This window comes from Brassica rapa, chromosome A08 (assembly GCF_000309985.2).
Source record: "Brassica rapa cultivar Chiifu-401-42 chromosome A08, CAAS_Brap_v3.01, whole genome shotgun sequence".
In the NCBI taxonomy this organism is placed as follows: domain Eukaryota; kingdom Viridiplantae; phylum Streptophyta; class Magnoliopsida; order Brassicales; family Brassicaceae; genus Brassica; species Brassica rapa.
In genome coordinates, this window is record NC_024802.2 from 19,170,899 (window position 1) to 19,195,252 (window position 24,354).

The 24,354-nt window shown below is 32.1% G+C and overlaps 4 protein-coding genes across 20 annotated transcripts in view; 3 read left to right on the top strand and 1 right to left on the bottom strand.

Annotated features, from left to right (window-relative positions):
- Window positions 1–6,193, top strand: part of LOC117127410 — a 16,993-nt gene extending 10,800 nt beyond the window's left edge. Inside the window, exons 1-15 of one of the 16 annotated variants that reach the window (XM_033277728.1) lie at window positions 387–482; window positions 570–1,016; window positions 1,086–1,361; window positions 1,450–1,537; window positions 2,345–3,213; window positions 3,301–3,606; window positions 3,678–3,722; window positions 3,789–3,875; window positions 3,955–4,032; window positions 4,119–4,217; window positions 4,636–4,764; window positions 4,852–5,400; window positions 5,521–5,592; window positions 5,687–5,758; window positions 5,863–6,193. In XM_033277728.1, the coding sequence (XP_033133619.1) occupies window positions 408–482; window positions 570–1,016; window positions 1,086–1,361; window positions 1,450–1,537; window positions 2,345–3,213; window positions 3,301–3,606; window positions 3,678–3,722; window positions 3,789–3,875; window positions 3,955–4,032; window positions 4,119–4,217; window positions 4,636–4,764; window positions 4,852–5,400; window positions 5,521–5,592; window positions 5,687–5,758; window positions 5,863–5,973 (3,303 nt within the window). In that variant the 5' untranslated portion in view covers window positions 387–407 and the 3' untranslated portion in view covers window positions 5,974–6,193. The other 15 variants (XM_033277725.1, XM_033277727.1, XM_033277717.1 and 12 more) reach the window with 15 other exon arrangements.
- On the bottom strand, window positions 5,770–10,406 carry LOC117127412. The gene is made up of 7 exons (XM_033277731.1): window positions 9,962–10,406; window positions 9,419–9,748; window positions 9,081–9,185; window positions 8,859–8,966; window positions 8,651–8,779; window positions 6,944–8,538; window positions 5,770–6,782 (listed from the first exon to the last, which is right to left on the bottom strand). Exons 2-7 carry the CDS (start codon window positions 9,743–9,745, stop codon window positions 6,524–6,526), a joined length of 2,523 nt encoding a protein of 840 aa, XP_033133622.1. The 5' UTR covers window positions 9,746–9,748; window positions 9,962–10,406; the 3' UTR covers window positions 5,770–6,523.
- A 4,973-nt stretch (window positions 10,407–15,379) lies between these two features.
- Window positions 15,380–20,050, top strand: LOC103835717 (auxin response factor 9). Of its 2 annotated transcripts, none has more exons than XM_033277974.1 (2): window positions 15,380–18,276; window positions 18,520–20,050. In XM_033277974.1, the coding sequence occupies exon 2, from the start codon at window positions 18,521–18,523 to the stop codon at window positions 19,478–19,480; it is 960 nt and encodes a 319-aa protein (XP_033133865.1). In that variant the 5' UTR covers window positions 15,380–18,276; window position 18,520; the 3' UTR covers window positions 19,481–20,050. The 2 variants fall into 2 exon arrangements, 1 of the variants encoding a protein (XP_033133865.1); XR_004450530.1 differs by having other exon boundaries at window positions 15,913–18,276; window positions 18,520–19,701.
- A 334-nt stretch (window positions 20,051–20,384) lies between these two features.
- LOC103835718 (probable beta-1,3-galactosyltransferase 5) lies at window positions 20,385–24,031 on the top strand. The gene is given in 8 exon segments (XM_033277976.1): window positions 20,385–22,553; window positions 22,556–22,658; window positions 22,773–22,860; window positions 22,959–23,084; window positions 23,195–23,216; window positions 23,218–23,254; window positions 23,257–23,304; window positions 23,438–24,031. Coding segments are annotated over 8 exon segments (579 nt in total). The 5' UTR covers window positions 20,385–22,547; the 3' UTR covers window positions 23,587–24,031.
- Window positions 24,032–24,354: the final 323 nt, after the last annotated feature.

Here is a 24,354-nt window from a genome sequence, read left to right on the forward strand (position 1 = left end):
TATCTGCATTTCCGATTCCTCCTCAGGAAGATGAAAAATAATTTGAAGAAAAAAGAAAACTTTTGTCTATTGCCAAAGATTGTGAAGTAGAAGTATCTATCAAGAAGATGGGTTCAGAGGTTCTTGGTATAGAGCTATCCTCGAGCAAAATCCGACGAGAGTAACAGGAAAAAAGCTTCGGGTTAGTTACAAACTATGTTCAACGAAGATGGTGTAAGTCCTTTGAAGGAAACTATTGAAAGAAGTTTTATTCGGCCAGTCCCGCCAGAGTGTCTGAATGAGGGTGTCGTATTCAAGGAAGGGTCGGTGGGTGGATGCTTTTTTAATAATGGTTGGTGGACTGGTGTTATCGTAGTTGAAAGGCCAGATGGTAGTTTTTGGTTTACTTTGATGATCCACCAGACATAATGAGATTCATCAGAAGCCAACTGAGACCTCATGCTGATTGGATCGGCTCCAAATGGGTCAAAAGCAAAAACAAGGTATTGTTTTTTTTTTGTATGTTTTAAGTTATAAAATTTTGAATGTTTGAGGGCTTTAGCTTATATATGATTGTTTTGGAATTGAAGGTATTGAGTCAACACATGTTTACGAGAGGGAAGTTGGTGGAAATGACCCGTGAAATTAGTGAAAGTGAAAAGGAAAAAATTTGGGTCCGAGCATTGGTAATTACAGAAGTTCGGAAACAAGGAGATGATAGAAGAAAATTTCTGATCAAAAGATGTACAATCTCACAAAATTCGAGTGATGAAGCGGAAGGAAAACATTTAATAGTTGATATTTGCAAAATAAGGCCATCTCCTCCTCGAGATCTTTGTGCAGAGTACAGTCTGAACGACTATGTTGAAGTGGTTGTTACCCATGGGTGGCGCAAAGGTCGAGTGACGGAAATTCTCCTTGAAAACAAATACAAAGTGTATTTCGCTGCCACAAAAGAGGATGCGGTTTTTAATTATACTGAGATTAGGCTGTCAATGGAGTGGCTAGGTGGTGGTAGTTGGATTCGCGCACATGAGGTATTTTCTCACACATAATTTGTATTCATTTTTGGTGCAATTTAAAATCTTCCTACACCATTTTTGCAGAGAGAATTTGAAAATAATGCTGGCACACCAATCAGACCCGGTCAAGATAGTCCTAGTAACACACTTGCCACCGATGAAGATGATACGTTGAATGATGATGCCACCAAAATCAGATCCGATCAAGAGAGCCCTAGTATCACACTTGTTTTAGAATCCAATGAAGAGGATAAGGTGAATGATGATGCCACAGAAATCACATCCTCTCTCGAGAGACACAGAAACACTTCTGTTTTAGAAGCCACTGAGGCTGAAACACAAAACCATGAAACCATATATGTAAGTTTTAGACTATCACCTATATATGTGTTCTCATAGGCTTCTTTTTCTTATCTTTAAACTATATATTTTTACTAATGATGTGTAGGGAAAGGAGTTACCATTACCTCATGAATCAGAAGATATGATGGATGATGTAGCCACTCCAATCATAGACCCTCAAGAGATTCCACGAGGTAAAATGTAGATTATGATTTATAAAAGCCTATAAATAATTTATAAAGACTTACAAATATGTGTAGTTTATAAGAGCAATAAATAGTTTACAAGGGCTTCTAAATCTATATAAAATTTTGACAATTATTTTGAAGGGCTTATAAGGTTTTATGAAGATTTATAAAATAAGGTAATATATAAAGACCTATAAACAATTTTAAAAGATTTATAAATCTGTATAAAATGATTTACAATTTTGACAATAATTAATAAAGACTTATGAATCTCTATATAATAATTTATAAGGGTTAATAAAATTTTTTAAAAAGCATATAAATATTTTGCAGAAGCTTGTTAATCTATAATAGTTTATAAAACCGTTTTCTAAGCATTAAACCATAAATAAACTTGGGCCTTAAACATTGATAATCGAAATTGGGCCTTAGTGTAAAAAAAATAAAACCGTCACGAATTAGGGTAAAAAGTCGGGACTTTTCATCGCCTTCCTCCGTTCGCGTCTCTTCTGATACAGAGCTGAAGCGCATCTTTTGATCTCTATTTATACTCCGCCGTTCTACATTTCTTTGGTTACAAAAACTTACTTTTCACCATCGATTTCTCTTAACTCCGGTAATGTTATTGGTTCTTCTTAGCGATTCTTCTTCTCACTCTGTCATTTGCGATATATTTCATTGCTAGTTCTTTCGTTTTTGATGTGGTTAATCGATTTTAGAATGATCTATTATGATTTACAAGTGTTGATAAACAAAACCTTTATAAGTCATTATAAAACATATCTTTGACATTGCCATTTTGAATTGTTTCAGGTGAAACGATGAGTGAGTCTAATGACAAGATTGCTTTGCCAAAAAGAATCTCCGAAACTGGTACAAAAGGAGTCGTATTGCAAAGAATTAACAAGCGCTCCAATCTGAAGTTGGTTGGTAAAGTTGAAACCCTTTTGGGCAAAGAATTCAAGAAGCTTGAAGATTCATTCTTGGCTCCGGTAATTAAGATGGGAAGGAAGCAGAAGCTTATGGTGTTTTCAAGGCATTTGATTCATCACTTACTCTTAAGGAGAATTGATATAGGCGAGAAGGGTTTGTGGTTTACTTTTGGAGAACAACTAATGAGGTTTTCTCTAAGAGAATTCCACTTGACAACGGGTCTGCCTTGTGTTGTTGATAAAGATGAAGATGAAGCCGAGACTTCAGCAACAAAAAAGAAGAAGAAAGATCCATGGATGAACAAGAATCAAACTCTAAACACCTTGCTTAAGCTTCTTGTCGAAAAGAGTAAAGAGCTTACTGCTGATCAGAGATTAAGATTGGGAGCTACAATCCTTGTGGAAGGGATATTGATGGCAAGCAATCCGGTGACAAGTATTCCAGAAGAGCGTCTGCTTAGAGCTAGAAATTTCAAAGAGTTTTGCAAGTATCCCTGGGGGAATTTGGCCTTTGATTATTTACTGAAAGAAGTGAAGAGCTTTACCTATGCAAAGCTGACGGAGAATAATCAATACGCGATTTGTGGCTTTATATATGCGCTTCAGCTCTGGGCGTTATCTTCTGTGAATCAACTAGGCACATTCTTTGGTATTAGCGATGATGGAATTCAGTTTCCCTTGTGCTTGCATTGGAAAGAAACCAAAGCGCTTACTATTGAGGAGGTTAACAGATTCGACCAAATGGAGAAGGTAACCGTTTATAATGTTTTATAAAACTGTTTTAGTCTTTGCATTCTTCTTTTACCGATTGTTTGATCATATGCAAACACTTGTCAGGTTGATGTCAAATGTATCCTTGGAGATCCCGGATTGCATAGCGACTTGGTTGAAGATGTTGACTGTGAATTTGGAAGAGTTGTTGATCTTGTCAAAAGAGGATATCGTTTGAAGAGACAAGATTGGCTCAATAGAAGTGTCGACATTGCCGTTGCTGAAGCTGAAGTGGACGAAAATAATTCTGTTCCTGGGATTGATGCAACTGATCAAGAAAAGATTGAATTCCTCAATAATAAGGTAGTGTCTCTTGAAGAAAGAGTGAAGTACCTTGAAGGTCTTTTGAACATTCGTGGAGAAACTGTGAAGGTAAACTACTTTCTATATTTGTTTCGTGTTGTAAATGACAAAAAGATTCATATGCTTCTAACTTGTAACAGGAAACTGAGAAGTCAAAAGAAACTGAAGCCGCCACAAAAACCAAGGTTTGCTATCTATAACGTCTTCATATTCTTAATACAATGTGTGTGAGCTCACATATAATATTTCAGGTAAATGGACAGAATGCCGATTATGAACTTGACGAAAATGAAGTTTTAGGAGTTTATATAGATGCCAAAAGAAAGGAAATCGCTAAGGTTATTTTATTTTTGATATTTTATAATGTTGTTATTAAATTCGAAATTGCTAAGCTAGTTTTTTTTCTTGTAATATTAGAGAAAGAAGAATGGTGTAAGACCTCCACGTGAAGTAGGACATCAAGATGAAGATGATGTAGAAGTCGAAGTCAATGAAGTAAGCTTATTTATAACACTTTATAAATTGAAAACCGTTATAGAATTATAAATCATTAAAAATATGTAATTTTTTTTTTAAAATAGGAACAACCACAAGAAGAAGAGGAACAACAACAAGAAGATGATACAGAAGACGATGTGGACGATGGTGATAAAGAGAGTGAAAATCCGGAAACCAATGAAGTAAGCTGATTTATAAATCTTTAAAAACTGAACAATCGTTTTAAATTTATAAATCATTATAAATATGTAATCCTTTTATTGAAATAGGGACAGACACAAGAGGAAGAGGAACAACACCAAGAGGATGACGCAGAAGTCAATGAAGTAAGCTTATTTATAACCCTTTATAAATTGAAAACCGTTATAGAATTATAAATCATTAAGAATATGTAATCTTTTTTTTTTTAAATAGGAACAGCCACAAGAAGAAGAGGAACAACAAGAAGAAGAGGATACAGAAGACGATGTGGACGACGGTGATAAAGAGAGTGAAAATCCGGAAACCAATGAAGTAAGCTGATTTATAAATCTTTATAAACTGAACAATCGTTTTAAATTTATAAATCATTATAAATATGTAATCCTTTAATTGAAATAGGAACAGAAACAAGAGGAAGAGGAGCAACAACAAGAGGATGACACAGAAGTCAATACAGATGTTGACGTCGGTGCTAAGGAAAATGGATCTGAAAACCCCGTGAAAGGTTCAAAGAAACGTGGAAGAAAGGTAAATATCTCTCAGTGTATAAGGGTTTATAAAATGTTGTTTAGTATAATCTATGTAACTTTTTTTATTGTGTCATCAAAATTGAAGGATGGAGAAGAAAATGAGGATGCATATGAAAAGCCCGTGAAGGTTACAAGGAAAAGTGAAAGAGTAACTAAGGTAAATATCTCTCTGTGTATAATGCTTTATAAAATGCTGTTTAGTATAATCAATGTAACTTTTTTTATTGTGTCATCAAAATTGAAGGGTGGAGAAGTAAATGAGGATGCATCTGAAAAGCCCATGAAGGGTACAAGGAAAAGTAAAAGAGGAACTAAGGTGAATATCTCTCAGTGTATAAGGGTTTATAAAATGCTGTTTAGTATAATCAATGTAACTTTTTTTATTGTGTCATCAAAATTGAAGGGTGGAGAAGTAAATGAGGATGCATCTGAAAAGCCCATGAAGGGTACAAGGAAAAGTAAAAGAGGAACTAAGGTGAATATCTCTCTGTGTATAATGCTTTATAAAATGTTGTTTAGTATACTCTATGTAACTTTTTTTATTGTGTCATCAAAATTGAAGGATGGAGAAGAAAATGAGTATGCATATGAAAAGCCCGTGAAGGTTACAAGGAAAAGTGAAAGAGTAACTAAGGTAAATATCTCTCTGTGTATAATAGTTTATAAAATGTTCTTTCTGATTATCATTTCTGATTTACAAAGGCTGTTATTAAAATCGAAATTGCTAAGTTATTTATTTGTCTTGTAATATAAGGGAAAGAAGAAAGGTGTAACACCCCCACGTGAAGTACAACAACAAGTAGAAGATCATGCAGAAACCAATGAAGTAAGCTGATTTATAAGTCTTTATAAACTGATTGACTTTTTAAATGTTTAATATGCTCTATGTAACTTTACTTATTGTGTCATTAAAATTGAAGGATGGAGAAGGGAATGAGGATGCATCTAAAAAGCACGTGAAGTTTACAAAGAAGAATGGAAGAGGAAATAAGGTAAATATCTCTCTATGTATAATGGTTTATAAAATATTCTTTCAAATTTCATTGACTACATCCAATTATCATTTCTGATTTTCTTAATTGTTATGCTTATAAAGGAACACAATGTTGGCACCCCCAAATCGAAAAAACAAAAGAAACAATTTGAGAAAGATTCAGCTGATGATGTGATAGGAAGTGTTTTGGAAGATCTTAAAAATGCCGATTAGAAGCATCGCGAATTTGAAGAAATGAAGCTCTTTCAGTTTTTTAGTACTTTTAACAAATATCTATGGAACTTTTTCAGTTTTAGTGTGTTATCTTTTGATGATGTCTTCAATGAGGAACATCTTTTGGCTTGTCCCTTAATCCTTCATGATGAGGAAAATATATTTTGGTTTGTACCTTAAACCTTTGCTAAGGAAACATATTTTATTTATGTTCATGCAAGTAAGCTAAGATATCAAACGAACATATAATTTCTACAATTAATCTGAATCCTAATGATTTATAAAGGGTAGTTTATGTAACCACACATTTCGTATAATAAATAACATAACTTCTATTAGACACCTGCAAAATTTATAAAGCATTATAAAATGATAGATGTAAAAATAAAAGGAACATAACTTCTATTAGACACCTGTAAACTTTATAAATCATTATAAAACGATAAAATGTAATAGTAAAAGGTTCCCCAAAATCTATTCGATTCCAATTCTCTCTTATAACATCATATAAAATAATCAATTGCACACAAGTTTTTATACTACTCTGTTATCAAATAGGCCTTACACAACTACCTTTGTTGTGTCCTTTCTGTCCACATCTGCTGCATTTGTAAGCCTTGGGTGATGGTTTAGATATGGGCCGATATTTTCCATACTCCCACGAACTTGGTATCCTCTTTTTTTTCCTCCTCCCACTAGGAAAGCGTGTAGATGGAGGGCGACAAACAAACGAAGCTACATGGGGAGGAATATCCCAATATGTTTTATCACCAACAGGATATACACTCTCTGAATATGCTAGTGTAAACCTAATAAGAAAATTAAGAGAATTAAATAAAGGTACAATAAAGACAGAAAAATGAAAAAGAAGTGTTGTAGAACAATATTTATAAAACCTTATAAATTTGATCAATTTTGTAAACATATATAAACGTGCTGATGTATTACCACAATGGCTGAGAGAACGGACCTTTCATTGGAGAAAAACTCATCGACATAATCATTTTCGTGCTTATTCCCAGATTTTGCAGCGGCAATTGCATGAGCACAAGGAAACTTCTCAATATCAAACACAAAACATGAACAATGCCTTGTTTGAAAATTCACCACTTGATCTCTTGTATCTCCCTTAACCTCAAACTCTGAATCATTGATTTTGGAAACTTCAAGGAAGCGAGACGTAAAATCATATAGCTCCTTCATCTTGTTCCCCACTTCGACAGTGACAGGGTGCATGTGACGAACTCCTTCCTCACGTCGTTCAGTGAACCACTTAGTCATTATCATCCTAATAGTGTCAAAAAGACAGACAATTGGATACTCACGACTCACTTTCAGCAAAGAATTTATAGATTCGGCCAAGTTTGACGTCATGATGTTGAAGCGATTAGCAGGAGAATAAGCTCGGGTCCACTTCCTGAAGTCTGCTTTACGAAGATAATCTGCTAATACAATGTCGGACTCCTCAATCTCTTGAAAATAGCAATCGAAATCAGCTTTGGTGTAGGCATAACCAGCTTCAACAACCAAAGGGACAAGTGTTGAACTTTTGAAATTGTCCTGGACATTCTTTTGAAAGTGAAAGATGCAGATTCCATGGTGAGCAACAGGATAATGTTGTAAAAGAGCTTTTTCAATAGAGGCCGCACGATCAGAGACAAAAACCAAATCCTCTTCATCAGGAATGATGGTTTTCAGACATTTCATAAACCAACTCCATGAGGCTTCATTCTCAGAATCAACTATAGCAAAAGCTATAGGATACAAGTGAAAATTACCATCTTGTGCTGTGGCAGCAAGTAGAGTCCCTTTATACTTTGATTTCAGATGGGCACCATCAACAGAAAGTACCTTCCTCATCAACTTAAACCCTCTGATAGATGGACCAAGCGACAAAAATGCGTATTTGAATTTCCCAACAGCATCAACTTCGATAAAAGTCACAGAACCTGGATTCTTTTCTTTTATCATGTGAAACCAACTGGGCAAAGCTTCATAACTGTCATCAGGAGTACCCCTAGCTATATCTTGGCCGTGCTCTTGAGACCTCCAAGCCTTTGAATATGTAATCACAACACCATGATCATTTCTAGCTTTTTCCATGATCTGTTTAGGTTTCAGCCCAATCTTTCCTCCTTCATAATGATTGCTGACCATAGTTCCCAACAATTTTGCAGTAGCTTGCCGATGACTAACAGTTCTCAGAGAAGTGTCACAAGTATGTTTAGATACATAATGACGAACAAAAAAACTCTGAGATCCTTTAACTGATTTTGCACGAAAACTCCAACTGCATCTTTCATCCACACAACTAAGAACATAACGTGTTTTGTCTGAATATTCTGTGTGGAACTCAAAGCTTTTACTAACTGCATGCAACCTCAACTTTGTGCTCATTTCCTTTTTATCCTTGAAAAACTTCCCGCAGAACAAATCATCATCATCACCACAACTGGGAGACAAGATATCTTCTCCCATGCTTTCTCTACCACGTCTACTGGAGAAAGATGGCAATTTTGACTTTCCAGACCCATATACAGCAAGTCCAATCGAGTCCAATCCTCTCTAAGATAAAAACATGAAACATATACATTAAAAATAGAATTTATAACCCATTATAAGACATTGATTAAACTCTCATATATTTATATTTGACAGAGGAAAAAGTTATATGTACCTTATTGCTAACAAGACCACTTGAAGGAGAAATAAGACTGTCGCTAATACAAGTATGTTGTATACCAGAGACTTCGTCAACTCTCTGAATGCTGTTCCATTCAGTCTCCGCGTGTGTTTTTGTTCCTCTCTAGAAAATTAAACATGTATTTATTACCTTTATAAGACATTATAATTATGAATGTTAAGGTAAGAGTTTTGAAAAGTACCTCAAATACATTACTACTTCCAGCAATAGGCGAATCATGAGTACTAGAAATTTCATCTTGTGTCTGAATCATGTTTGACATAATCAATGGTGATTTTTGTGTTCCTGTCTGAAACATAAAAACATAAAGCTAGTAATGAATCTTGTAATGAAACATAAAAAGATAAAGCTAAATATATAATCATTTACAAGGCCTTATAAAAATGAGAGTTGTAATAAATACCTCACGCGGATTACTAGTTCCAGCAATAGGCAAATCATGATTACTATTTCCACCCCGTGGCTGGATCATATTTGACATAATCATTGGTGATAATTGAGTTCTTCTCTGAAACATTAAAAAAAAAACATAAAAGCTAATAGTTAAAATATATTTGGTAATGATCCTGCAAAATGCACAACTATTATTATAAGGTCTTATAAATGTAAAAGTTGTAATAGATACTGCTATGGCAAACTTCTTCAAGCAATGAGCAAATCACTACTACTACATACTACCTTATAAAATAAATGATAACTCTAATAAACAAACAAGTTAGCAAAAGAGTTTCATGCAGTTACCTTAATGGTTACACATAGATGAAGGTCTCCATTCTCCTTAAGTTTGCTCAGATAAGATGTTACTTGACGATCATTCCTAATAAATGCTGGAGGAAGCTCTTTTGTACCAAAGTTTAATTTTGAAGGTGAGGCATAGCTAAGATTTACACTGTTTCTGTTGCCATCAATTCCAAAATCTTCTAAAACAGCCACAATCAAATCATTGTAGCTGATATCTTCATGAATCATACTAAGAGAGGATCCTCGTTGATCATCCACTATGAAATCCCAGTGAATTCCATTTATTAGTTTCCATTCTCCACATATAGAACAAATTTCGAACACCATAACCTGATTATAAAGAACATGGGTATTAGAGAAGGAATGATCAACAAGATATATCAATAAGAAAAATACATAAAACTATATTCCTCATAGCTAAAAATTTATAAGGTTTTATAAATCTGAGATTCGAAAACTTCATGAGAAAAATTCGTCTCCTTCCCAGAAACCGATCGATTTTGAGAAACCAAGCAAAAATTACAGAAAAGAGACGAAAATCACTTTGTTACGTTCGTGAAGAGAGATTGATTCGATTGAGCTTGTAGTCTACGCCAAATCTCGTCGGACGTCAATGTCGCCTGAATAATCAAATCTCGCCGGTGAAAATGGCTGAAGTCGTCGAAACTCTCTCGACGGATCGAATCTCTCTCGCCGGAATCGATCTCTCTCGCCGGAATCGATCTCTCTCGAAGGAATCGATCTCTCTCGCCGGAATCGATCTCTCGTTGGAATCTCTCGATCGCCGGAATCAATCTCTCGATTAGGGGTTTTTGAATTTTCAATTTCTTGTGGGAGAAGACTTATGTTTATGTTTGATTAAATAAGGGTATAATGGTACTTTACCTACTAAAATTTTAAAGGTAAATTTGAAAAGTGTAAAGTTGAAAAGTGGTATTAGGAAAGTGGTATTAGTGGCAATTCCCCTTAAATATGTAAACATACAGCATAAATCTACTAATAAAAGGGAGCTTTTGAGTCTCTATAGAGCGTCCACATCAGCGGAAAAAATTTCTCCCGAAAGATGACATGTGGCATAAAATAAAATTTTACATTTAAATATTACTTATTTTCGAAAATTGTAAAAAATATGTAAACATACAACATAAAAAATGAAAAAAACTACATTAAACATATGTAAGATTATTATTTTTCACTTAAAAAAAAGACGGCTTATCTCCATAATGTAACATTACCGTTTTATGGCGTCCACATCAGCGGAAAAAAATTCTCCCGAAAGATGACATGTGGCATAAAATAAAGTTTTACATTTTAATATTACTTATTTTCGAAAATTGTAAAAAATATGTAAACATACAGCATAAAAAATGAAAAAACTACATTAAACATATGTAAGATTATTATTTTTCACTTAAAAAAAAGACGGCTTATCTCCATAATGTAACATTACCGTTTTATAAAAAAACAAAAAAAATTATATATAATTTCGAAAATAATAAATATATGTAAAACATACAACATAAAAATAGAAATACTACATTAAACATATTTGCCTAAGTTCTTCTGTTAAACATTGCCGTTTTACATTAAAAATGGAAAAATACATAAATATTTAAACATCTATCTTAAAATATAAAATATAGACATTAACTAAATATAAAGTATAAGAAAGAGAAATACTCAATATATATAAAAATAAATAATAAGTAAATATTATAAATATACGAATTATATATACAATAATAAGTAAATGCACAATTTTAAAAAAATGGAAAGAGTACATTAAATATTAAACATCTATCTTAAATGTAAAATATAGATATTAAGTAAATAGAAAGTATAAGAAAAAGAAATACACAACTTAAAAACAATGGAAAAAGTATATTAAGATTTAAACTTCTCATAAAAATGGAAAAACTACATTAAACATATGTAAGATTACCATTTTTCACTATAAAAAAAAAGACGGCTTATCTCCATAATGTAACATTACTATTTTGTAAAAAACAAATTATATATAATTTCGAAAATAATAAATAATATGTAAACCTACAACATAAAAATGGAAATACTACATTAAACATATGTAAAATTACCATTTTACATTTAAAAATAACAATAATATGTAAACATACAATATAAAAAAATGGAAAAACTACATTAAATATATGTAAGATTACCATTGTTCACTAAAAAACAGTTTATCTTCATAATGTAACATTACCATTTTATTAAAAAAAAAAAAGACAAAAAACATAAATATAACTATTTGACTATTTGTCCAAGTTCTTCTATTAAACATTGCCATTTTACATTAAAAATGGAAAAATACGTAAAGATTTAAACATATATCTTAAAATATAAAATATAGACATTAACTAAATATAAAGTATAAGAAAGAGAAATACTCAATATATAAAAAAATAAATAACAAGTAAATATTATAAATATATAAATATACGAATTATATATACAATAATAAGTAAATGCACAATTTTTAAAAAATGGAAAGAGTACATTAAATATTAAACATCTATCTTAAAATGTAAAATATAGATATTAAGTAAATATAAAATATAAGAAAAAGAAATATACAACTTAAAAACAATGGAAAAAGTATATTAAGATTTAAACATCTATATTAAAATGTAAAATATAGATATTATGCAAATAGAAAGTATAAGAAAGGGAAATACACAATTTAAAAAAATGGAAAAAGTACATTAGTATTTAAACATCTATCTTAAAATGTAAATCAATATTAAAATATAAAATTATTAGTAAATAGAAAGTATAAGAAATAGAAATACACAATATATAGAAAAATAAATAATAAGTAAATATATAATATAATCTCGAAAGATGACACGTGGCATGAAATATAGTTTTACATTTAATATTATTATTTTCGAAAATTATAAAAAATATGTAAACATACAGCATAAAAAAATAGAAAAACTACATTAAACATATGTAAGATTACTATTTTTAACTTAAAAAAAAGACAGCTTATCGCCATAATGTAACATTACCGTTTTATAAAAAAACAAAAACATTATATATAATTTCGAAAATAATAAATATATGTAAAACATACAACATAAAAATGGAAATACTACATTAAACATATGTAAGATTACAATTTTACATTTTTATTTTAAGAAAATAATATGTAAACATACAACATAAAAAATGGAAAAACTACATTAAACATATATAAGATTACCATTTTTCACTAAAAAAACGGCTTATCTCCATAATGTAACATTACTATTTTGTAAAAAAAAAATTATATATAATTTCGAAAATAATAAATAATATGTAAACATACAACATAAAAAATGGAAATATTACATTAAACATATGCAAAATTACCATTTTACATTTAAAAATAACAATAATATGTAAACATACAACATAAAAAAATGGAAAAATTACATTAAACATATGTAAGATTACCATTGTTCACTAAAAAACGGGTTATCTTCATAATGTAACATTACCATTTTATAAAAAAAAAGAAAAAAAAATAAATATAACTATTTGACTATTTTTCCAAGTTCTTCTATTAAACATTGCCGTTTTACATTAAAAATGGAAAAATACGTAAAAATTTAAACATTTATCTTAAAATATAAAATATAGACATTAACTAAATATAAAGTATAAGAAAGAGAAATACTCAATATATAGAAAAATAAATAATAAGTAAATATTATAAATATATAAATATACGAATTATATATACAATAATAAGTAAATGCACAATTTTTAAAAAATGGAAATAGTACATTAAATATTAAACATCTATCTTAAAATGAAAAATATAGATATTAAGTAAATAGAAAGTATAAGAAAAGGAAATACACAATTTAAAAAAATGGAAAAAGTACATTAGTATTTAAACATCTATCTTAAAATGTAAATCAATCTTAAAATATAAAATTATTAGTAAATAGAAAGTATAAGAAATAGAAATACACAATATAAAGAAAAGTAAATAATAAGTAAATATATAATATAAGTAAATACCAAATTTTAAAAATGGGAAATTACATTAAGATTTAAAAATATATTTTAAAATTTAAAATATAGATATTATGTAAATAGAAAGTATAACAAATGGAAATATACAATTTAAAAAAAATGGAAAACGTACATTAAGATTTAAACATCTATCTTAAAATGTAAAATATAGATATTAAGTAAATGAAAAGTACAAGAAATGGAAATACATATACACGAAAATAAATAATAAGTAAATAATGTAAATATATAATATATGAATTATATATGTAATAATAAGTAAATACACAATTTTTTTAAAAATGGAAAAAGATCATCAAGCATTAAACATCTATCTTAAAATGTAAAATATATAATATAAGTAAATACACAATTTAAAAAATGGAAAAAGTACATTAATATTTAAATATCTATTTTAAAATATAAAATATAGATATTACGTAAATAAAAATATATGAAATGGAAATAAACATTTTAAAAAATAAAAAAAGTACATTAAGATTTAAGCATATATCTTAAAATGTACTTCTATCTTAAAATGGTAGTAAATCATATAAAAATGGAAATACCACATTAAACAAAAAAAAATGTATAGTTTTTCATCAAGAAAGTCCCTATAAATGTCATTATTCTATCCACATCAACCTCACACTATTAAGGAAAATTTCAAAGCACTCGAGCAAAAAATGGTTTCACCATCAACTCTTGCCGTCCCAGAAACCTTTAATGACCTTGAATGAGATTTTTTTATAACAACAAACTTTTTGTTAGGTGGATTCATTGTTGGGAAACCCGCAACTTCCAAAAGCCAAACTTATTCATGGGAATTGAATTGCTTTTCATAGACTCAAAGGTATTCTTACAAATTTAAATTAATCTAATCCATAATTTTATTGTTAATATTCATACTAACTCTTTCATGATCAAACCATTTCAGTTAATAACCATTCAAGCGTTTATCCCGAAACACTTCTTTCCTCGCCGAATCAGGTATTGGTTCATGTTGGTTTAGTATTGTTTTTGGTTTACTAACCGGTTTAGGATGGTCCTATTGTAAATATAATTTAAGTTGGTTTAGCATATATTATGTTTAAAATAACTTAAATTAAATAATAATAATATTATGCTTAAAATATAATTTTAGAGAGCTTTCAAATATAGTTTACATAACATTATAGGTGATGAATTTAATTTATTAAATTCGTTTATTACTTAAAACTAAGTTTTTTAAAAAAACATATTGAGTTATAAATATCAATGATGGATTGGTGAGTATAACATGAAGACAAAAATATAAATATCTGATTTTCAAGATAAGAAATTCAGCTTTTATTCAGATACTCAATATATAATATTTTAAATTATTTTTTAAAAAATATACATAATTTATATATATAGATTAATCTTCCAAACTTAAACTATTATATTATATATGAATAATTGTTTTAAATAAAAATAATTTCTGATTTAAAATAAAAATAAAAACAACAAATTGTTATTTTCAAATAATGGATGTAATTTACATTATACTATCATTTAACAAGTATTAGATACGTTTTGATATATCATTATTTTCTATTTCCAGAACACAATAAATTGTTAAACATCAATATCATCTACGTTAAGTATACGAACAACACAAATTCAAACATCACAAAAAATATTTACATAACCATTATAATACAATAATTTAATCAAAATATACAATTAAAAAAATTAAAAAGAATAGTTATATACTTAATATTTGAAAATAAAAGATATTTTTGCTAAAATTGTACTTACCTGGCCAAGGAGATCGACCATCTTTTTACGGATCGATCGAATGTTGAGCATGTGGTTGATCCGAAAATACACTGCAGTTTAATAAAATCTCTAAAACATTTATTCCAACACTCAAAAGATAGTTTTGCTAAATATGATAACTAGATAGCCAATAAAATTATAAAAAAATATTTAAATAGTAAAAAATATGTTAATTTAACGTGTTAAAATTTAAAAATAAATTTTAATTATGACATGCATTTAACATTTATATAAATATATATCATAGCCTAAATATAAATAATTTAACAACTTAAATTAGAAAAAAATAAAAATCCCGGGCGTAGCCCGGGTTAATCCCTAGTTATTAGAATAGTGGAGTTTAGTCATAAAATAATAATTAAGGAACTTTACTATACAAAACCTTATCAAACTCGAGTTATTGGAGAAGAGTTGTGAGATAGCAAAAACGTCGAATCGAATTAGGAAAAAGGAAAAAGGGAAAGAAAGGCAAAGCTGCAAGTTTGAACTAACAGAGAGGAAATTAGGAATTCTACCTAGGAAAAGGAAACGTCAATAATTATTTTTCATTTAAATCTTTTTTATTAAGGATTGATATCGCAAATCACAATTAGGTCTGAGCCTAATTAATACAATCTAGCGCCGCCTCTACATATTTATAAATATAAGACGAGAGAGGAGAGGAACCCTAAACACGCCACTAGAGCGATTCTCTTCTTTCTTTAATATCTCTATGGTAGGAATGCAAGCGAAACCATCCTTTCGACATGAAATCGACCATAAACCAGATGCTGGATTCTTTAAATTCTACGCAACTGTCCTAGGGCTGGACACACTTATCGGTCCTACACCAACTTTCTTTCGCGTATGCGGAGTCAGTTACGACGCCAAGTGCTCCTACCGTTTTGACTTTCCATCTCTGGTCAACTGGTTGTGTTCAGCAGGGCTCAATCACGTATATGTTGGCTTTGCTATCGATCACCTCCATAAAGCTTTATCGGAATTTGTTTCCTCTCCAGTAGTACGTGATAGGTCATTGTATATGACCTGTAATGTCACTGAAGACGACTTATTAGATGAATCCCTAATTAGTGCCCCTCTTCCGACTGAAGAGGCCTCACACGTGAAGAACTTTAGGACTGAAGAACCCATCCATCAATCCTCACTCGATGAGATCTCCAACAATATGCGCGATTTAAGTTTATCCTGGGGTAATGAGTTTGACGATGACCGCTACGTCGATATGAAAGACTACTTGTTAGATGAATACCTAATTAGTACCCCTCTTCCGACTGAAGAGGCCTCACACGTGAAGAACTTTAGGACTGAAGAATCCATCCATCAATCCTCATTCGATGAGATCTCCAACAATATGCCCGACTTAAATTTATTCTGGGAATATGAGTTTGACGACGACCGCTACGTCGATATGAAAGACTACTTATTAGATGAATACCTAATTAGTACCCCTCTTCCGACTGAAGAGGCCTCACACGTGAAGAACTTTAGGACTGAAGAATCCATCCATCAATCCTCATTCGATGAGATCTCCAACAATATGCCCGACTTAAATTTATCCTGGGGATATGAGTTTGACGACGACCGCTACGTCGATATGAACAATTACTATGCTGAAGACGACTTATTAGATGAATCCCTAACTAATGCCTCGCTTCCAAGCCTCACAGGTGAAGATCTTTAGGACTGAAGAATCCATCCATCCATCAATCCTCAGTCGATATGAACAATTACTTTGTGGAGCCTTAGAATTTGTTTACTAGAGTGGTGTTTTCAACGACGTTTTTTTTTTATTCTATCTTTTTAAACTATATAACAATTTGCTTTCTCTCTCTTTTTTTCTTTTTATACATATAGATATATAATAGAATATATGCTGTTAGTATAATAAAACTTTTCCCTTGTGGAGATTGTAGTGATTATAGAAGACTTCCTAAATATGTATGTAACTAGGGCTGCAATGGGTTTTAAGTTTTAACATGAATAGGATGAATTCCGAAAAATGGAATACAAAACAAATGAAGGGTGGCATTTTAAATAAAGAAATGAATGGAATTGTGAAAGTATTTAAGTAGCAAACGGACATGTACCATCCGTTTATGTATTTGTTTTCCCAAAATCAATCAATCAATCATCAAAGCAGTTCGTTTCAGATAATTGAAGAAGCAGTTAGGTGATTAACGACATTGATTGTGTTGATAATAGCAACTTTCGTTTTTCCATTAATAATTTTTCTGCTCTAAAAAATAGCTAAAAAGATCTGTTTCTTTTAATATTAAGAAGTGACTTGAAAAATCATTGTTTTAAATATATGTTTTGGGAGGGGAGGGTAAAATTACATAGCTAGATTACATGTTTGAATTACCGAAGTCAAATCCGCTTGTACACAACAGACCTATGTGGCAAATTTTACGCAAACTTAAATAGATTAATGTACTATACAAAACATCAAAGCAGTGAACCAAGTTTATTTTTATTTTTAACGTGATAAGGGCATAGCATAAGTTTATTATCCTTTATTTTAAAGCTTAAATTTATTATCTTTTATTTCAAAAACTTACAACATATATAGTGGTAGTTATATGGTAATATTTTTAGTGGATGATATAGAGGCCTCTAAATAAGCTATATATATATATATATTTTTTTTTTTGTAAGAAATACATTTGGTATATTAAAAAAATGATTTGAGGAATAGAAATTCGGTAAAATCTACAAAACTTGCAAAAGAACTACTTTTGGTTTAGATTAAAGGGAAAATGTTAATAAAACATGTGCCCATCAGATCTAATAAGTTAAAAAAAAAAGGATAATAAGTTATTTTATTTGGATTTTCACGTCCAAAATCAGGTCGAAAAACAAAATTATAAATTATAAATATAAATGGGCAAAGTGTTCAAAAAAAAAAAATTATAAATAACCGTTTCTCTCCCTCTCCCTCTCCCTCTCCCTCTCCCGCTCTCTCGTAGAACCCACACTCCTCTCTCTCTCTGGAAAGTTTGCGTTTGCAGAGAAGAACCGAGTCTAATCAGGTTAGTTTCGGTGAATCTTTAGGTTTCTTGTTAGACTGTAAAAGTTAATCCAAGTTTAGAATCTCACGATCAATCTTGATCGGACTTCTTCGCAATCTTGATCGTAGGGATACAGTTTTGTTTAAACATTGTAGAGTAGATCGTATTTTTAGGTTGACCGGAGCGATTATGATTTTCGTCGGAGATTTTTGGTTTTGGCGCGTAAATCGTCTGAGAGGATTCGGATTCTTTTGTGTGTGTCAGGATGTCAAGAAAGCCATCGGACTTCGAGATGGTAACAGGATCGCCGGCCCTGGGCTCTGCCTACTACATACCGCAGGGACACGCCCAGTATTGTAATACTTCGGAGGATACAGTGTCAGTGTGTCGTTACATGCCTCCTTACCTCTGCAACGTAGCATATAAGAACTGTTTTGGAGACAATACCACTGACGAACTCTTCACAACGGTCTGCCTCAGTCCTTGTACAACACATCAAAACAATTTTACTGACCACTCTCCTCATGGTTTCTTCCGACTGTCCAAGCTTCTTGAGCCACCAAACTTGACAGAGATGTGTTTTCCAGCTGCGTTGGTCCCACCCCGTTCAGACATACTTAGGCTGTCAGATGTTGAGAGGAAAGAGTGGCAGATGAAGCTTGTGTTTGATGTTGAGACTGGAGAGTACACGGTAGGAGAGGAATGGGCTTCCTTTGTTCGAGCAAAAGATCTGAGGGCAGGAGATACGGTTGTGTTTGTGAGTGTATTGGGATCGGCTATCACACTCTTTGCGACATCAAGAGCTCATTCCCAGAGCAAGGTGCGCCACAGCATCAACCTCGATGCCTTTTCCAAGGCCATAGGCGGTCTAATGCAGTCAAAGCCTGTGGAGTTAACCTACTCCCCAATGGATCCACATTCAGACTTCTTGGTCTCTCCAAGGGTTTATCGTGACAGTCTTCTCGTGGTCTGGATGCGCGGTATGAGAGTGAAGAAGGTGCGAGAATATGATGACGACCACCATGTAGGGACAATCACTTCCACCACCTTCGGCAACAGTGATGTGCATGGCGTGATGAGAAGTCTCTGGCGCTGTCATACAGTTGTTTGGGATGCGCCTTACGGGTTTGACAGGATACACTTCTCTCCTTGGGAACTTACTCCATCTCAGGAGCAGCCACAGCCACAGCCCCAGCCACCACGCACCCTTCACCTCTTTCCCTGATATGACTGCCACTTAAAGAGAAAAAAGAAAAGCATCATAGGTTGTGCACAAGTCGTGAAGCAGAGAAGAAGAAGACTAGTTAGTAGTTACAGTTTACAAAGCTTTTACTTGATAATAACAATACATAGACATATTGTGAGTGGGCCTACAGTATATAAAGGACCCATATAACATTTTAGTAAACAGCTTTTTTTAGGACTTTTATTGTCTGGGAGATTCAAGTGGGGGACTGAGTTTGTTTCATTGGTTATCGATAATACAACACTGACATCTAAAGTAGTAGAGATATACATACCTGGCTAGTAACAGCCTTGGACATCCTTGGGACTTCCTTCTTCAGGATAGACTTGTTTACAGACACCTTGGGCTTCTTCTTCTTCTTGGTCTTTGGTCCAATACCAAAAATGTATATGCTTTTAAGCTTACCATATATGTTAAATAAACGGATTACAATGATTAGGTAAATAGACACCATATGCAATCACGTTATAACAAATAGAAAAAAATAATAATATAAACAACCTATTAACACAATAACTTAGTATACAAACTATCTTAAACTGAATATCATCTATAATATTTTTTTTATAAACAGTAGCACAAAAGTATATTTTTTTAAAACAGTATACATTTGATAAAGATATATATATTTGCGAAAAAATAAAGCGAACTTTTAAATAGCGTAAACGATAATAATCAAACCAATTTTTTTTTTTTTATTTAGCTCAAAAAATTAAAACAAAAACATTGGGTTTCTTTTCGCCTTTTTGTTTCCCAGGTACGTAGGCCCAGCCAGCAAGTAAAATTTCCTGCTTTTGGGTATTTGTTCAACACAAAACCAAGTCTGAATATTCTTAGGTATGGCCCGTATGGCTATAAAATCAAAATTAAATAGCGTTACAAGATTATATTTGGTTTCTTTAAAGTTATAGGCAGGCTTTAAAAATCTGGACTGACGGTCTAACCAGATTAAAAGTGTGAACTGAAAACATATTTGGGTTGAGTAAATAACAAAATCCAAAGACAATTAATTAGGTAAAAACTCATCAAGTCTCCAAAAACAAACTCGTAAACCATTGGACCAAGAGCACAAATAAACTGGAGTTCTCATATGGTGAACATGGAGTTGCCATTGAGCGCAAGATGTAGCAAAATTGGCTGTTTACATTTTGTTAAGGTGTTTATAATTGTTTTAGTGGGGACGCTTGTATATATTTTGACAATGAATTTGGGCTTTAGGCCAGTGTTTGAAGCGAGTATACCCATTTTAGTTAGTCTATATGAATGTACGTTTATGATCTTCCGTGCTAGTCACGCCAAAAAGAGTAATGTCATAAAGGCTGCTATGAAATCGTCTTTATAAAAAGGTTGTTGCACTGTAGTAGAAAGTAACTCTTTAACGCTAACAATTTATGGGTCTAGGGGTTTGATTGTGGGAGTAACGTAAAATCTCGCCGACTTTGGACGCATATTATTTTGTTGGAAACCTTCAACAATGCAAACCGGGAAGAGATTTTCTAGAAACTGAACACAGAAGGAATAGCAAAGTTAATATTAATGACAAAGAAAAAAAAGTAAAGTTAATAGCAAGTAGTTCATCAGAGTGCAGGCTATAAGACATAAGATGTGCAGCTTCAGCAGCAGCTTGAAAGTTTGTCAATTTAGGCATATTTCGTATCAAAAGCGACAAAAACAGCTTCGTTTGTTTGGTCTGAGACGTCGGACAATTCGACACGATACCTGTATATAGCGAAGGGATGCAGAAACGAATATTAGCGTAAGTTAAAGTAATGTTCTTAACAAAGAAATATAAAAAGAAGATAAGTTATATGAATGTAACCTGACGACACCCACAGCGTTGGGATCATCACATGCGATGCATGAGAAGGAAGACACCTTTCGCTGGAGCTTTTTGAACATTTTGAGCAGGAAAAATAACACCAGACGTTATCTGCATTTTGAATTCCGGTCACCTTGCCGGTACAGAGAAACTCAATGTTCACAATGAAAATTAGAGGAGTCAACTGAAAGTGCGGAGAATTTTGGCAGATCAAAGTGAGACCTGAGATTGGGATGTGATAACATATTCGTTAAGCTCAGAAACAGCGAGGAACTCTATTTTCTAAGCTCAGAAACAGCGAGGAACCCTGAACTTGATGTTACCCCCCCCCCCCCCCCCCCCCCCACCATGTAACGTCCAAACCACTAACCGAGTTGTTAGACATTACCTTTAGAGAACAGGTGCCGGAAAATGTTTACGCTGTTGGCTTTGACGGAACCTTGAATAAGCGTTGCCCGTTTGAGAGAATAAACAGTTTATAGATTAAGCTTTAAGCCGTTACCTTGAAGGAAGGTGAAGTTAAAAGCATGTAATTGCTTTCTATTCAGTCCAGTCAGGTTCAACCTAGTCGCACATGTTGACCCATGATAGAAAAATTTCGTTTTTATTACCGGTCTTGGTTTTTAAAATATTGTTTATAGGTTAAATTTGGTTTGATTAATCTATTAACATAAACAATTAACAAAAACTCATCAACCAAAAAAAATAGTGGAAATTATGTTTTCAGAATCAGTATTCAATTTGTGATACTGAAAAGTTAATTTGACCGAGAAGGCGAGAATAGCTTTTCATAATTCATATTATTCATATATATATATATTGTTACAAAAAAAAAAAAAAAAAAAAATCATATATATATATATATATATATATTATACGACACATACTTTCTTAAAGAGATCCTCTTAATTGGTGTTCTCCTTCGTGATTTGATTATATCAATGCATTGAAATTAGTAATGGAATACAATGTAGTCTAATGTTTTTATTAGATTTAGATTCTTACTTGAGTGTGTAAACATAATTTGTTGGCAGTGCGACGCTGTATAGTATATTGGATAAGGAAATTGATTCAGAAGATGCTCAATACAGAGATTTCTTTAGGCTGGTGATAAAGATTCATTAGACAGTTCCATTTTTATTTCTAGGATTGGTTTACAGTTTCCTTATTTTTTTTTTTTGTTATTTTGGGATACTTAACTCATTGCAGGATCATGTCGAAGGATAAATGGATAATATAATCTGTCGGCAAAAACCAAAACCTTCTTTTCAAGTGCAGTTGCAAAGTGGGATGCTGAGTTTTACGTTAAGATTGATGATTATGTCCATGTCAATCTTGGTAACAATCTCTGTTTTTTTTTCATGTTTGTATTCTTTCTCGTATTGAATTAAATTGTTGGATATCTTTTTTTTTGGTAATCAAATTGTTGAATATCTGTCTCTGCCTTTTTAGGTACGCTTGCTTCCACATTAGCTCTTCACCGTCATAAGCCGAGTGTCTACATTGGATGTATGAAATCAGGACCTGTTCTTACTAAAAAGTAATAATCTTTATGTGTTTGTTACTCATATCTCTTTTGAAAATTTATATCTTGTTTAGTTGAATTTTAAATCAATTATTTCTTTCCAAAACGTGCAGGACGGCCAAGTATCGTGAACCCGAGTTCTGGAAATTTGGAGAGGAAGGTAACAAATATTTTCGACATGCTACATGACAGATCTATGCCATATCAAAAAATCTTGCGACATACATATCTAACAACCAGTAAGTAAATAACTATTAATGTACTCTTGAATTCTCCATTAAAAAATATGTTTATCAAGGGAAATGGTTATTATCCAAGCATATATAACATGTGAGGTTTTACTTTCCAGACCAATTTTGCACAAGTATGCAAAATGAAGATGTGACACTCGGGTCATGGTTCCTCGGTCTTGGGTTGAGCATATAGATGATCGTAATTTCTGTTGTGGTACTCCTCCGGGTAAAAAGCTATATATTTTTATAATATGCTTCAGAAGTTAGGAAAGGAAGATTTGAGCTTTTTGCTCAAAAAAAAAAGAAAGGAAGATTTGAGCTTTTTTCTCATCTTGTTACTCTCTCTCTCTTTCCCAAAGTTTGTGAAATAAAGGCTGAGGTTGGAGAAGTGTGTGTGGCGTCATTCGACTGGAAGTGCAGTGGGGTATGCAAATCAGTTGAAAGAATGTGGATGGTTCATGCCATGTGTGGAGAAGGTGACCAAGCTGTGTGGGATGCAAATTTGTAACTTTTTTAGATAAGAAAAAGAGACAAGATGAGATGAACATTTTGTTTGTAAAGAACCAAAAGGAATACAAATTTGCTTACTGTAAAATAAGCTAGTCCGACTGGTTAACCCATGATAAAAAATCGCTTTGATTACAAGTCTTGCTTTCAAAAATATTGCATATAGGTTAATTCGGTTTGATTAAACTATAAATATAAACAATTAACAAAAACTCATCAACCATGAAATAGTGAAAATTATGTTTTCAATGCCAGTATTTAATGTGTGATATTGAAAAGTTAATTTAACTGAGAACAGCTTTTCATATAATTCATACATATTTATTACACGACACATACTTTCTTAAAGAGATTCTCTTAAATGATGTTCTCCTTCATGATTTGATTATCTCAATTCAAGATCAGTACCCCCCCCCCTCCCCTCCCCTCCCCTCCCGGCTCACCCCCTACCCCCCCCCCCCCCCCCCCCCCCCCCACACACACACACACACACACACACACACCAATATATTGCAATTTGCAAGAATCGGATCAAAGACCAATATGCCCATTTACATGTATATATTATTAGTATCATGAATCACGAGGTTTTCTTGAACAAGTGAAAGACATCATCATTAGTATGATGGTCTACAATTCTTGCTTATATTATGAATCTTTTTTCTTATAATTTTATTCCTCTACAAATCATATTTCTTTCCCAATTAGTTGTACCAAACACGAGAATAAAACTACAAGAATAATGAGAAAGGGAAAGCTAAGGGAAGAT